Below are 14,537 nucleotides of genomic sequence, written 5' to 3'. Positions count from 1 at the left end.
TCTGTTAACGCTTCTATACTGTAAATGTAAACTGAAATGTTTTTTGTATATGCATCTGTTTCTAATGTTCATGTTAGAAAAGTGGAAAAAAATGTTGCCCATGAAGCAGCCCCAAATGTAGCAACAAGAGCTGTATCACATCATTACAAAAAGGCTGAACATCAGTCCTATTTGATACTGACTTTCATCATCCCCCAAATTAGAAGTCTTTAATACTTTTGTAAATGCTGCTAACACATGTCCTGAAAGGTTACAGGCAGTGAAGAATATATTAAGCTTATACAGTTCTTTTATAATACATAGAGTATGCAGACACACAGAGATATTCTCTGTGCTAAAATTTATCTGCTGCCTCTTCTCTCCTTACTGAAGAACTGTGGTTTGTACCAAACAAATTGTTTCTCACTTCAGCAATATTTTACTAAAATGTGATGCCTTTTTCCATCTAGATATATATATATATATATATATATATATATATATATATCTTGCTTCTCATATGTGTCTAATATCACTGTTCCAAAGACAGGGTTTTACCCCATAATCTCTTTTTGTGATCATTTTTAACATGCAAAAATTATTAACATTTCCACATACTAAACATTTGTGTATTTAAACTCAAAAAGTGGGTAGCTTGGCTACAGGAGAAGGAAACTGGTAATTGAGCACATGTGCACTTAAAATCTCTAGATTTCTAAGACAGCATCCATGTGACTTTGCCAAAGTGCTTTGTTACTTTATGGAAATACAGTATATGAGAGATTAAAATATTTCCCCCTTATTTAAAGTTACCTTAATAGCTGAACTGTCACGTGAATTAAAGTATTCAATCATTCTACTGTCTTGGTTTTGATATGCTGATACGAAAATAGGCATTCTTTCATTGAATAAAACTCAAATCACTGTTTTTAAAAGATATCAGCCCCAGTGTGGTGCGATAGAAATCCACGTGCACATAGACTTTACAAAAACGTCACTCTCATTAATGGGAGAAGCTTCAAATCCTAACTCATCTAACCAGATCTATAAACTATTGCTTGCTTTTTGCTTTGAGACAATGTTTGTCATAACAGAACTGATAGTCAGTAGGATTTATGTACAAAATCATGGCTGTTAGGTTTTCTCTATGCATTTGTCCTAGGTATCACATCATAGAAACACTCAATTTAAGAGTTTTCTTATCTGTCTTCTATTGCTTGTAACGACCCCTGTGATATTTTATGTATTTCGGTGTCTTTAACTTTGTTACTTGTAGTGCAGTTTAGACACACTGCAGAGAGACTGAATATAATCGATGCATGCAGCATTCATTTTCAGATTGCCACAGAACCCAATACTACTGGCCTACCAAGCCAGCTGTTGTTACTTTCAGTTACACTGATTGATATAAATAATGACAGCTAGAGAGACTGTTCTCTTCCCCCACCCTTACCACAAAAGAGTCAAGCTTAAATATCGAACAGTAAACTCACAATCACACTCTGGGTGTGTGTTTTTAGAACCCCATGATTTCACCCTACAAGTCCTTTAGCCATTCTGATGTGTTAATTTTTGAGTGTTTTTTGTAGTCTCAGGAAATACCTGCTAGCTAGTTTACTGGTTTGCACGTGCCACCATGATGCATTTATGTGGAAATCATAGAAGGAGTAATTTTGATGCAGATGTCTTAGAGTGACAAAAGAAGTTCACTGCATGAAAACCAAACATACCATTCAGGAAACAATGCTTAATCTGTTCTGGGGCCTGAACCTATTGTCATTCTGCAATGGAATAAAGGAGAGGGATTAATTTGAAGATGCTTGTGCATGACATATGGTAATTCTCTGCAAGAAGGAAGTGTCAGCTAGTGACCTCTAAATCTTAACATTGACCTCTGGTTGTAGAATGGTGTGTGCCATAAGGTCTGCCTGTCCTTTCATATGATAATTTGATTCATAGAGCATTAGAGAAACTATAAAGTTTATGGCTGCCTTTGGACTGCCTTCACATTAAAAAATAAGAACCTCGCCACAATTCACAAAATGGCTGTCATAAAAGTGCAGAAATTTTAATTTGCCGAAAACTGTTTTGAGCAATTAACTTTTAAGTGGCTTCTTCACTAAAAAGTAGTTGAAAATACACACTAAATCAACCTTAACATGGTCCTAAAGGGATTCTTTTCAAGGTGTCCCAAAGCATGGACTTGGGACTCTTTTGAAAGGACAAAACAATGTTGTTGTTGCTGCTGCTGTTCGTTCCCTTTACAAAAAGCAATCTTGAAGCTATTTAAAGATAAACATACAGAACACAAATGTAGAAATCTATAATACAGTAAACAAAATAAATAAAAATGCATGCCATAAACAGATAACATAAAATAATACTAGAGATGTTTGTGCATAGAACCTAGCGCTCTATTCTCCCCCTCCCCTGCCCCCAAAGAAATAGCCCATGACAATCAGGTCATAAAATATCTTTGCTTGACTCTGATAAGATGAAAGGGTGAGCTTAGGAAGGATACTCTTAAAACAGGGCAACCAGAGAAAAGCTCTGTTCCTTAACTATCTCCCCTACAGCCTCTATCAGAGGGTTCAGAGAAAAAACTAGTCATGGGTTGAGGCTGTTACAGTTCGCCCTTCTCTTATGCGGATGCTCAAGCGTGGCAGCAGCGTGCAGGGCACACGCCACGGGAGCGTGCCTCATTCATGCAAATGGGACGCGCCGCCCCTTGCGCCCCGCGTGCTCCCCGCGGCTTGAGCACTGTACTGTGTGTGGTTTTTAAGGGCAGCCTCAGGTACTGCCCAGTAACTTGTGCTTTGTGTTAGTATTGATAACTGTAACAAGGGTCTAAATCAGATCACTTGTCCGAATTCAGTCCCACATACCCACCAACTGTCATGTTTTGGCAGGAACAGTCCCAGTTAATCTTCTGTCATTCTATTTTTATTCTGGACTTTTTAAAAGTGTCCCAGTGTCCCTCTCCCCTCTTATTTTTCCTCCTTTGTCCTCAGCTTACTCCAGTTGCTGCAAATTGAATTCAAAATGCAAAAGTGGTTTGCTCTCAGCAGGGTTGGAGCTCAGCAGGGGTGAGAGGAGAGCAGGGGGTGGAATCTTGATCTTGCTGCTAGACTTGGGCAAAAGCAAACTATTCCATCTCTCCTAGCTTGTGTGTTCTTCATCAATAATAACATTTGTAATCTTGATCACACTCTAATGTTACTTGGTCATACATGTCCTGGTTTTCATCTATAAAATGTTGGAGGGTATGGACCCATTGAATCAAGAGAATTTACCCAACTATTTACTGAGCATTCAGTAATCTACTATAGTTGGAGAAGCTAAACCTATGTTTCCTACTCCGGACCATTTGTCGAAGTTTGTCTGACTCGTATTACCAAAGGAGATAGTCAGATGTTTTATGATGTAAATACTTTGTGCAAGCCAATATTAACAAAGATGACATACAAAGATTTCACATGTGTAAAACAGCTTTGCCTAAATTACTACAGACACAGATGTTTTACACAAGCCACACATGTTCAGACATATTCTGTCTTTATCAGTGGCTGATGGATAAAGAATAAGCTACTTCTTCAAGGTGGCAAAAACAAACAAAAAGCCTTTATCTTACCAGTTCTTCTCTGGAACAAAAAGTATAAAATATGCATAAAAATTATAACAGAACCTTATAAACTTTATATGTACTACACAATCTTTAAAACTTTTTGATTTTTTTAAAAAACCCTCACCAAACTACAGGTTTTTCATATTCTGTCCTCAAGAAAAATCTGAATAGTTGTAAAGACCCAAGTAGTTGTAGAAGCATTTATGCATTCACAAGTCACTTTTTGTAAAGTTTTTGATGGGAGATAGAAAACTTGGCATGGTAAAATTCTCATACTTCTGCCACCTGTGAATGAGTTTTCCCCCTCTTTTTTTCTTATCCAACAGCTGCTCATGAAGACTATGGCTTGTACAAAGGATCTGTATCAGTCGCAATTTATATTAAACTGTTTCAGATTAATTCCACATTTTATGCCTTCTAGGGTGAGGAAAAAGAATCTAGTGATATCTTTAAGACTGTGTGATTTGTGGCAATATTAGTTAGACAAACCTTAGAAGAGTGGTTTGGAGTTCTATGGACATTTGAATAGGGCAGATTATTTATATATATATATATATATATATATATATATATATATATATATATTCTTGATAAACACTTGCTTTCTTGCCTTTTTTGTTATGTTGGTTGTTACAATTAGAGTCAGACTTTTGTTCTGTTGTCTACTCTATTTGTTGTTAATTGGTTTATCTTTCTTTTGTCATTGATTTTGGTTTTAATCTATGTTGTAAACTCCCTTGAGTCCTGTACTGGGAGATAGGCAGAATATAAAATAAATAAATAAACAAATAAATAAATAGCAATTAGATTTAGGCCCAGGGTTGTTATCAACTTCTGTTTACCCTCCATTACTTGAAATGGAGTTAGTTCAATGGTTTAATAAGTAACATTTCTGGACATAATTCAAGGAACAAAATTATCTTTCTGTGTTGTATAATTGACTTGTTTCTCTGTCACTGGCACACTTCTTGAAAGATCCTTGAATGGTAATTGTTTCAGTTATTACTGTCCTGGAGAATTCTGTTTTTCTTCATTCTTTAGTAATACTAACTTTTTTTTCTATAACGCCTGTCTTCATTTTCCTCTTTATTTCTTCTTTCCTGCTCAAGTTGCTCCTGCTGTTTCTGCTAGCACTGAAGCTGATCACTCTGGCTCTGACCCTGCTCCTCCTTTACATACCTGTTTCTTAGTAAATGAAGGTATTCTCACCTTAGTTTCTATCTACTTGGCCTTTTTTTCCTTTTAACTAACTTGCTCTCTCATTGTTGTTACATGCCTCTCTTAATCTATGCATTCATTCACTGTGCAATTTGGAGACAAGCTTCACTTCACTAATGATTAGTTTAATTCATTCTCTCTGCCTTTGGGGAAGATCTTGCTTTCTTTAAGTGATGACTGTACATCACTTTACCTTATCTGACTAGCAGCACGCACACACACATACATTTAATGTAGAAAGATTTCCAGTTTTGCCAAACCCTTTTCACCACAGTAATGATGTGTGGTGGGCAATGTGAGAACAACTGCACATTTTAAATATCCTGACTGTGTAAGGTAGCTCTGAGCAATTGAACTGAAACCAATGAGACATTTTGGGGGACCTAGAAGAAATTTGTTATCTTACGATAAAACTAGGTTTATTTATGAATAAAGAGGATATTTTTCTTGTAGGCTTTGATGACATGATTTGATCTGTAAAAGAGGAGGTGGTTAAAAATCAACACATTATGAATGCTTTTCTGATAGAGAGTGATGTCCTTGTTTTCTTTTAGAAAGACTTCAGCTAGTACATGAAATGAGACAAGATCATGACTTTTGACGATTATAAGGATGAAAATCTGAGCTGCAGTCAACTAAACTAAAAATAGAGCATTTAGCTCCTAGTGGTTCTAAAATGATTCTAAATAGAGGTGTACCACTTTCAATGAATTGTGAGCTGCCTGTAAACATTTTCATAAATGTCACCATTTGTGCATTTCACACAGCTATGTTTGTCTATCAGTGGAACTGACACTACTTGCAGAATGGATTTGGCTTCCCTGTGTGCCCCCAAATTGTCAGAAGCAAATGGGAGTGGAAAAGAGAGCAAATGTAGGGTCAGGCTTTATAAGTGGAGGCCCACTCAAGCTTCATTAGATGTTAACCTGTGGTTTATGGACATCCTCAGCAATCTAGTGCCCTCCATGTGCGCTCAGCTATAATACTGGGGATGATGGCAGTTGTAGTCCAGTGCATTTGGGAGACATCACATTAGGAAGTCTGATTTAATTGTTTGGGTTAAAATGTTCACATTTAAAATATTGTTTAACATATTCAATTGTTGATTTCTTGTGTAAAGGATAATAGGTAGCACAAAAAGGTCTGATTCTTTGGGCACACTTTGCATTACCTTAGTTATATTTGTTATGATAGAATTGCTTAATTTAAGCTTTAGCAAATGCAAATCTTCTCCTAAGGCAATGTTTCTTGTTCTCAGATTTCATAGTTCCCAGAATCTCTGAATAATGATCATTATGGCTGGAATTTCTGGGAGTTGAAATTGACCAATATTTGGGAGCCCAAGCTTGGGGACCAATGCTATAACTGATGACTAGAATTTATTAGTTAGACATATGCAGCATATTTCTGCAATAATTAAAGGACTGTTGAAATTTGCAATGTTAGAGAGCTGTTACTACAATTGTGCTGAATAGTTCCCCTTTTGCAACTTTTGGGTTTTCTGTTCTAATAAGTAAGGAATTTCCTCTGAAAATATGCAGGCTATATGCACATTTACCTTTCTCCTGGGTGCTGCCTTTTCTTCTTTTTAAATCAGTCACATGGGTGATTCAGTCTAACCAGAGATCACACAATGAATGGGATAATGCCACAATACTGTTGCCAATCCAACTTAACTATATGGTGTCAGTAGTGAATACAACTGAAAGTAGTGAAAAGTGAACACAATTTAATTGAACAAGACTTTTTAAAAAAAGTGAAAAGAGGATTTTCTTCTGGTACAGCAAATTAAAAGCTTTTGCTTTGAATTTCAATGAGAAAAAAGTATAATGTGCATGTGATCCTAAGTGTACTTTAATTTTAAAGAAAACAATAACATGTTAGCAATAAATTTCTATTGTTCTGTGTTGTGAATAAAGCATTTGGAGTAAAATACATTGACATGATGACAATGTTTGATGAAACTAGCTTGTTTTATCATAATTGGTGGATGTCATTAAATGTATTTAACGAATGTGATGTTATTTAAACTTTTAAAATAGTTTGTGTGCGTTATGGCTCAGAAGGCTTTTAATGTAGTTTTCTTGCTTATATGTAATTTTTATTTTTATTTTATGTCATTGTGTTTGATGGCTGAACATCTGTGTCTGGCTTTATAGATTGTCTGCCGTCGTATATGTAATTCAGTTACTTTACGTATAGGTCTAGTTTATAGCATGGTCACAAAGATACCAAGAAGATTAATGCTATTACCTAAGAATTTTCTGGCTGTTTTCATTATTATTCATAGCTAAAGGCTTGGCGGAAAAGCACTGAATTTCTTAAAGGAAAAAAAAATCTCATACAGTTCTTAGAAATAAAGTGTTTTCAGCCCTGTTGCAAAGTTATTGAGTATGCATAACAATTCACTGTACAATTGAACCACTAGTGTTGTAACTAATTATTCTCTATTGTTCTTTCTCCATTTGGTCATGGAGAAGGGGTATAACTATGAACAAGTTGTAGTTTTCCATAAAAACAAAACTGAGAGGACATTTGAACGTGCACATCCAAGTTTGTCTCTGCTGCTGACTCAAATCCCATCTTTGTCCTCTTCTTTCCTTGTTGTATATGCCAATAAACCATGACCTTGTTGCCAAGGCATATGTCACTTCCTGCTAATTATGTTATTCAAAAGGCAACTGAATCTTTCTCAGATCCTAGAAACTGGGTGTGCATCTCATTGTGGCCACATTTTTCTGAAATATAACAAATGCAGTACATTATAAAATACTTATTTAGGTGAAAACAATTACAGTTTCGTTAAATATGTTAAATATTTAGCCAATTTATATGTTTTTCATTATTCATGTATGTGACCATGAGTTCCATATAAGCTGGTGAATTTACCTTTATCTGGAAGGTCACCTTTGGATCCAAATTATCACATTATTGCTATATGGAATTACATTTTGATGTAGTTTTCGGTCAACATTGTGGAATATTAGGGAGGAGAGAACAGACAAAATAATATATTGCTAATGTTTCTTGACATGCAGCTCTTTTTTTCAGTGGGCTCCAGATTCCTTTTCACCTTAGTACAGGGTGTTCTTAACAGGGATGGAAAATAGGTTACAAATGCCCAATTATAGAAGGATAATTACAGGATCAGTAGCTTCTCTTGGCATAATGGTCCAGTATAGCTTTATTATAGTTAGATCGGCTTATCTAGCTGGAAGTTTGCTTTTCTGACAGATTTACTGTAAAGATTAGCAGATGTTCAATCTAGATGAGAAGAGGAGGTTGGAATCAAAGGCAACAAGACAAAATTGTGTCTAAATGGTTGTAAAATAGTGTAAAATTTCCTCTGTTCTTGGTTTTTATATGCTTTGCCTATGTCTTGACAGGATGGAGTCAGCTTGCTGCTATGCATTGTGTTATGCTTCCTGACCTGTTGGGTCTGGATAAATTTAGACCACCTCTGCTTGAAATGTTGGCTCGTAGATGGCAAGATCGATGCTTGGAGGTACTGTTTTTTATTGAAGGTGGCAGCGGGGAAGAAAATGAATGTGTTAGCCAACATGGGAAATATTATTTTTACATTGGATATATTGTTCCAAGAAAAGTATACTATAATTCTGGTTTAGAGGCTGGATTTATATATAGGTATATGCAATTCAATTTGCAGGTCAGTTTTATAAAATGGAGAGTTAACATCCCAGTGTGACAACACTATATTGTAGTTAAATGGGAAACTAGACTTCAGAGAACAGGATTAATACAAAAGACATGATGAATCTCACTGGCCACTGGATGTCATCATTGTTCCATCAGAACATATGGAACTGCTCCTGAATACCAAAAGTCTTCCTTTCCACAGGCTTTGGAGTAGCATAGCTGGATTAAGCTGCACACAGGTTATTGTTCATGCTTCAACAGTTCAATAACTGCTGCAAATTCATTTTAATCCTTTTAAATGGTGTGCTTATTTTTAAAATGAGAGAGGAAAATGTATACAGAATCAAACACTTCATGTTATTGTGCAGGAAACTCATGTTCATGTAAGCAGTTCTTTGATGTGTGTGTGTGTGTGTGTGTGTGTGTGTGTGTGTGTTTATTAGTACCAGTTTTTCTTCATTTTTTTAAAAGATTCTGATCTGTATCTTTCATTTGTTTAGATGGCTAATGATAGCAGAGAGAAATTACAAAGATATCATTGATTACTGTGAGAATTTGAATCTATCTGCATTTTAGAACAATTTTTCTTTCTAGCAAAGAGAAGGGTACAAGGCCAAGGGGTTTCTTAAGCCAATTTTAAGAGATAGGCTGCAGCATAGTTTGAATGTGACTCCGCCAGTCGGCAAATGGTGTTGGCACCTAGGTTTTTTTTTTTTTTTTTTTTTTTTTTTGATAAATGACTATCTGGCCTTGACATCACATCTATGCTGTTGTGGCAAAAATAAAATGTTGATTGTGCAGCTTTAAAAGAAATATATGAGGAGCAGTGCTGTGACATTTACAGTAGGGTTTTGAGCTGATTTCTCATCTTAATTGAAAATCTGCTGCTGTGATCGGACAGTAAGTGGTAAAGTCCATGCACACCTGGTAAATGTTGCCTTGCTCTGTTCTTGGCTAATTTTGCATTTCAGTTTCTACTGTGCCTCATTGTAATGGGAAGAAGATAGGAATAGCAGTAGAGCATCAACTCCTATACTAGTATAAATTGGTAATTGAATTGAAAGAAAGCTCTGTTCATAGCACATGGCCAATAGGCTGCATCCAAATCCCATTTTAAGGCACCCAGACAAACAGCTCAAAGCCCTTTAAAACAAGCATATTCTTCTTGTTTATTGCTTCTTTTTTATTCCTCTGAAATTCAGAGGTATAATTGATGTCCAAAATCTGTGGCATGGGTTTGAGGGAGAAAATTACACCTACTGCCAATATTGCCTGTTCCTGGCCTAATTGCTAGATATTGTTGCAAACTTTTAGGCCTCATTAGTGAACTTTCTGGATCTCCAGAATTGGTTTCCAGTTTCAAATACATATACTGGTTGTATCTACAGGTGAGAGAGGCTGCCCAGGCCTTGCTGTTAGCTGAACTGAGAAGAATTGAGCAAGTGGGGAGAAAGGAAACAATTGACATGTGGGCTCCTTACTTGCCGCAGTACATGGATAGTGTTATATCACGTAAGTATTTCCTCTTCAATCCCAAATCAAATTGTCTTAAAAGGCATACATTTGAGAAAAAAATAACTAAAATAACTGCATTTCATAGCAGAAAAATAATTGTGTGTGTGTGTGTGTGTGTTCATGTACACATGCTCTGAATGCATCTTCATGGTAAGTCTAATCTGTCAATTAAAACATTTGATGCATCCTATTTAATTGTTTGTCTAATTGTTTTTACATTTGTATAATGAGATTTTTGCTGTATTTCATTTTTTATTTGTTGTAAGCCATTGCGGCTTAGTGGTTTGAGTACTGGACTACAACTCTGGAGACCAGGGTTCTGTTCCCAACTTGGCCATGAACCCTACTGGGTGCCTTGAGCAAGTCGCATGCTCTCAACCTGAGGGGAAGGCGATGGCAAACTTCCTTTGAGCAACTCTTGCCAAGAAACCCTTGTGATAAGTTTGCATTAGGGTCTCCATAAGTTGGAATGACTTGAAGACACACAACAACAACAAGTTTCCTTGGGTCCTATGTGCCATTCTCTGTGGATGAAAATCAGGATATAAATTAAGCAAGCAAGTATACGAACAAATAAAGTATTAAATAGTAAATACAGAGGCTGGCATGTTGCAGAATTTGTGGCATTGTGCTGTTATGGGATGCCTGTGATTTCATGCCATAACAACAGTAAGTACCAGGAGTGCCCCAAAGTATTTCTTGCCAGATTAGATATGCTAGAATAATGGAGGAATTTCACTTCTCTAGCATGTAATATCAGTCAGTCAGTTGCTGTTGACTACAATTTCACATTCCAGCTCACCCCATTCTGTTTTTAATTTCTCCTAAAATTCCAGCTCTGTTGATGCTCCAAAAGTGATCTAATAATTTTTTTAAAAAAATATGTTATAAATATATTTCATGACATCTTTAAAAATGTCCTACAGCAGTGTTCCCAACCTTTGGTCTTCAAGGTTTTTGGACTTCAATTCCCAGAAGGCTCGTCTAGCTTGACCAGTGGTCAGGAATTCTGGGAGCTGAAGTCCAAAACACCTGGAAGACTAAAGTTTGGGAATAACTGTTCTACAGGATCCTTTGAATGCTGGACTTACTTATTTCCATAAAGCCATAGCAACAGATAGCCCTGGTGGCACAGTGGTTAAATGCCAGCACTGCAGCAACTCACTCACAGTCACAAGGTTGTGAGTTCAAGAGCTCCAGGGTCGACTCAGCCTGGCATCCTTTGGTAGGTCACTAAAATGAGTACCCAGTTTGTTGGGAGCAGTTAGCTTACACATTGTAAACTGTTTAGAGACTGCTTAGTGTAGTATGAAGTGGTATATAAATGAGGCTGATATTTCTATTGCTAACAGAAGAAAAGCTCTTTTATCTTTTTTTCATTCATTGATTCATTCAGAATTGCAGAAAAGCGGGTTATAAAAATAAAGAGTGACTTATAAATTGTTAAATACACAGTTTCCTGCCCTCAGGCTTACAATCTAAAAAATAATAATCATGAAACAAAAGGAGAAGGGGATGGCAGTGGGGAAGGAGATCAAATGCAGAGGTTCTTTTCTCCCTCTGAGGCCAGAGCCATGGCAGATGAATGGGGGGGGGGGGGGAAGAGCCCTTCTTCTATTTCTAGGTTAGGCTTGATGGAGCCTTTTTCTTTCTGAAAGAACATATCTTCCCATATGAACCTGCCAAAGCTTTAAGATCATCGGGGGAAGGCTTTCTCTTAGTCCTGCCACCATCACAAGCTCACTTGGTGAGGATATGAGAGAAACTTCTCAGTAGTTGCTCCCACCCTCTGTAATGTGCTTCCATATAAGACTAGGCTGGCCCCCTCCTTGCTTTTCTTTCAAACAGGCTTTTAATATCACTCTCAAGGAGGCTTCTTTTGGGGATGTGTGCAGTGTTTGTTTATATTTTTAACTTTTTGTATTTTTAATGTAACTTTATACTGTGTAATTATGTTTTTTAAGTTGTATTAGCTAGTTTTTAACAAATATTGTCTGTGCTGCCTTGAATCCCACACCAGAAGAAAGGTGGTACAGTCAGCCCTTCTTATATACGGATTTTTTATACACAGATTCAAGCATACACGGTTTGAAAATGTTCAAAAAAAGTATAAATTTACCTTGATTTTCCATTTTTTATAAGGGACACCATTGTGCTATGTCATTATATTTAATGGGACTTGAGCATACACGGATTTTGTTATACACGGGGGATCTTGGAACCAAACCCCAGCGTATAACAAGGGTCCACTGTATATAAAACAAACAAACAAACAAACAAACAAATAAATAATGAATTTGATTGTGCCATTTTATGCAAGGGGCACATGCTATTTTACTACACCATTGTATTTAATGGGACTTGAGCATCCATGGATTTTAATATCCACGGGGGAGCCTGGAAGCAAACCCCAGTGTATTTGGTATAGATTAAGGGTGTACAATGATGTTGGGCTGCTGCTACTAGCATCCTTCAGTGACTCATTTGTCATTCTGATTAGGGCTGCTGCACTGCAGAATTATTGCAGTTTGACACTGCTTTAACTCTCATGGCTCCATCCTATGGAAGCCTGGGATGTGTAGTTTGTTGTGGCACCAGAGCTCTCAGACAGAGGACTACATGTGTCACATAACTACAAATCCCAGAATTCCATGGCAGTTAAAGTGGTGTCATATTGCACTAATTCTGCAGTTTAAATACAGCTACAGTGTGATGGGAACTGCAGTCTAGCAATAGCTGAAAAGCCATAGTATGTTCATCCTAGTATAAACACCTTCCTCTCAGATGTCAATTGAAGGAGAGCAGAGCACAGTAAAAAGTCTAGCTCAAAATGATGAAGTGTGTTACTGACAACTGTATAAGTATAACAAGTCATTTATCTTGTTCATCATTAAAATTAAAATCCAACATTTTGAATTAATGTTGGTATTATATATCATCCTGATCTGCCATGATCCAGAAAGTCTTGGTTGGTGTATCAGGATTATTATACTAGAGAAATGTGAGATGTGCTGAAGGTTATATTTTTGTGTTACCATTCCATAGCAAGTTAGACAATTAAGTTTGTTTGTTAGAGGTTTGAAATGTGTTTGTTTTTAATATAATAGACAATGAGAACTTTACCCTGAGGAATTGAATTTCCTTTTGTTGACAGAGCTTTGTATGTTAAATTCCGATTGATTTTTTGAAAGATATATATAATGATCTTGTTAAAGCTAAATGGCCTATATAATTTAGATAAGTTATTCTGTGCTGTTCCCAACAAGTTGCAGTAAAAATAACCTTAAAATTTTTGGCCTTCTCTTTATTAACTAATTGATTATTAGCAGTATTAGTATTGTTATTTAAATATCCTATCTATTTAATTATAAATGCCTATTTAAGTATTAATTAAAATAGTTGTTTCCCAGGATCTCAGAACAATGTACAAGTAGAATAAGTCTGACAGTTTAAAACACTTTAAAATTTAAAACAACAGAAATAATAAAAAGGTGAGAAAAATATTAAGCAATTTAAGTGATTTAAACAGGTTTAAAATGCTAAAACAGTTTGAAACTGTGTACCTATCAATTTTGGAATAAATTATATAGGCCGAAAAACCTAAGCTGGAACTTTTTATTTTACTTGGTCCCAGAATGAAGTCTCTGTTTGTGCTAATCAGGTCTGTAGGAAGAAGCATTTCACAACTATAGTGCCACAACTGAGAAGACCCTCTCCCACAAGTAGGACATGGAAGAGTCTCCAAACCCCACCCCCACTGCTTCAGTCCTTGGGGAGGTGTTTTCTTAAATATTAAAGACCCAAGCTGTTCAGAGCTTTGACTTTCGTCACAAGTACCTTGAATTTAAAGTAGCAATATATTGGTAGCCAGTGCAGTTTCTTTAAAATTGGTGTTATAATTGGTGTTAATGATGCTTTGCTCATCTAGGCCCATGAAGAGCTTCTGGGTAGTCTCACACAGAGCAGGGTGTTACCAGTGCCTGAACTACTATGGCTGTGTTCAGGAAAATCTGTAACTGGCTGATCAGTTGAAGTTGATCCCAAAGACTCTGAGCTGTGTAGTCCCCCTGCAACTCCAGTGACAAATATGGACCTGGAAATACTCCCAAGCTATGTAGCTACTTCCTCATGGGGAGTACAACTCTCTCCTAGACAGGTTGTTTAACTAGTTTCCATACCCAAGAACTGACAGTCTACAGAGCTCCCATGTTGTTGTGATTCAGCTTCAGTATATTGGCTTTCATCTAGCCCATTAGAGCATCTAAGCACCAGCTAGTACTATCACAGTCCTAGCCAAATCATGTGACAAGGATAAATACCATTATGTCCTCTTCCCTGCCTATGACCTCATACATATATTAAAACACATGGGGACCCTTGTGGCACCCCTAATCTTAATAGTCATGGGATTGAATAGGAATTTCTCACTGCCACTCACTAAAACTGACATTGTAGATAAGAGTAGAAGCACTGTAACACAAGTGCCTCCTACTCCCATCCCACCAATGCCATCTTCAGTGTTATCAAAAGTTATTGAGAAATT

At 36.6% G+C, this 14,537-nt stretch overlaps 1 protein-coding gene across 3 annotated transcripts in view; it reads left to right on the top strand.

The window, feature by feature from the left end:
- WDR7 (WD repeat domain 7) overlaps positions 1-14,537 on the top strand; it is a 333,095-nt gene that overhangs the window by 88,594 nt on the left and 229,964 nt on the right. For 2 of the 3 annotated variants that reach the window (XM_089497268.1, XM_089497267.1), the window contains exons 17-19: positions 4,714-4,803; positions 8,209-8,327; positions 9,868-9,991. In XM_089497268.1, the coding sequence (XP_089353394.1) occupies positions 4,714-4,803; positions 8,209-8,327; positions 9,868-9,991 (333 nt within the window). The remainder of the gene's footprint in view (positions 1-4,713; positions 4,804-8,208; positions 8,328-9,867; positions 9,992-14,537) is intronic. The other variant, XM_089497272.1, reaches the window with a different exon arrangement.

Source organism: Sceloporus occidentalis, unplaced genomic scaffold (assembly GCF_023333645.1).
Source record: "Sceloporus occidentalis isolate IW3139 unplaced genomic scaffold, rSceOcc1.0.p SCAF_1, whole genome shotgun sequence".
In the NCBI taxonomy this organism is placed as follows: domain Eukaryota; kingdom Metazoa; phylum Chordata; class Lepidosauria; order Squamata; family Phrynosomatidae; genus Sceloporus; species Sceloporus occidentalis.
The sequence above is the reverse complement of the archived record's forward strand: the minus strand, read 5'-3'. Positions and strand labels throughout refer to the sequence as shown.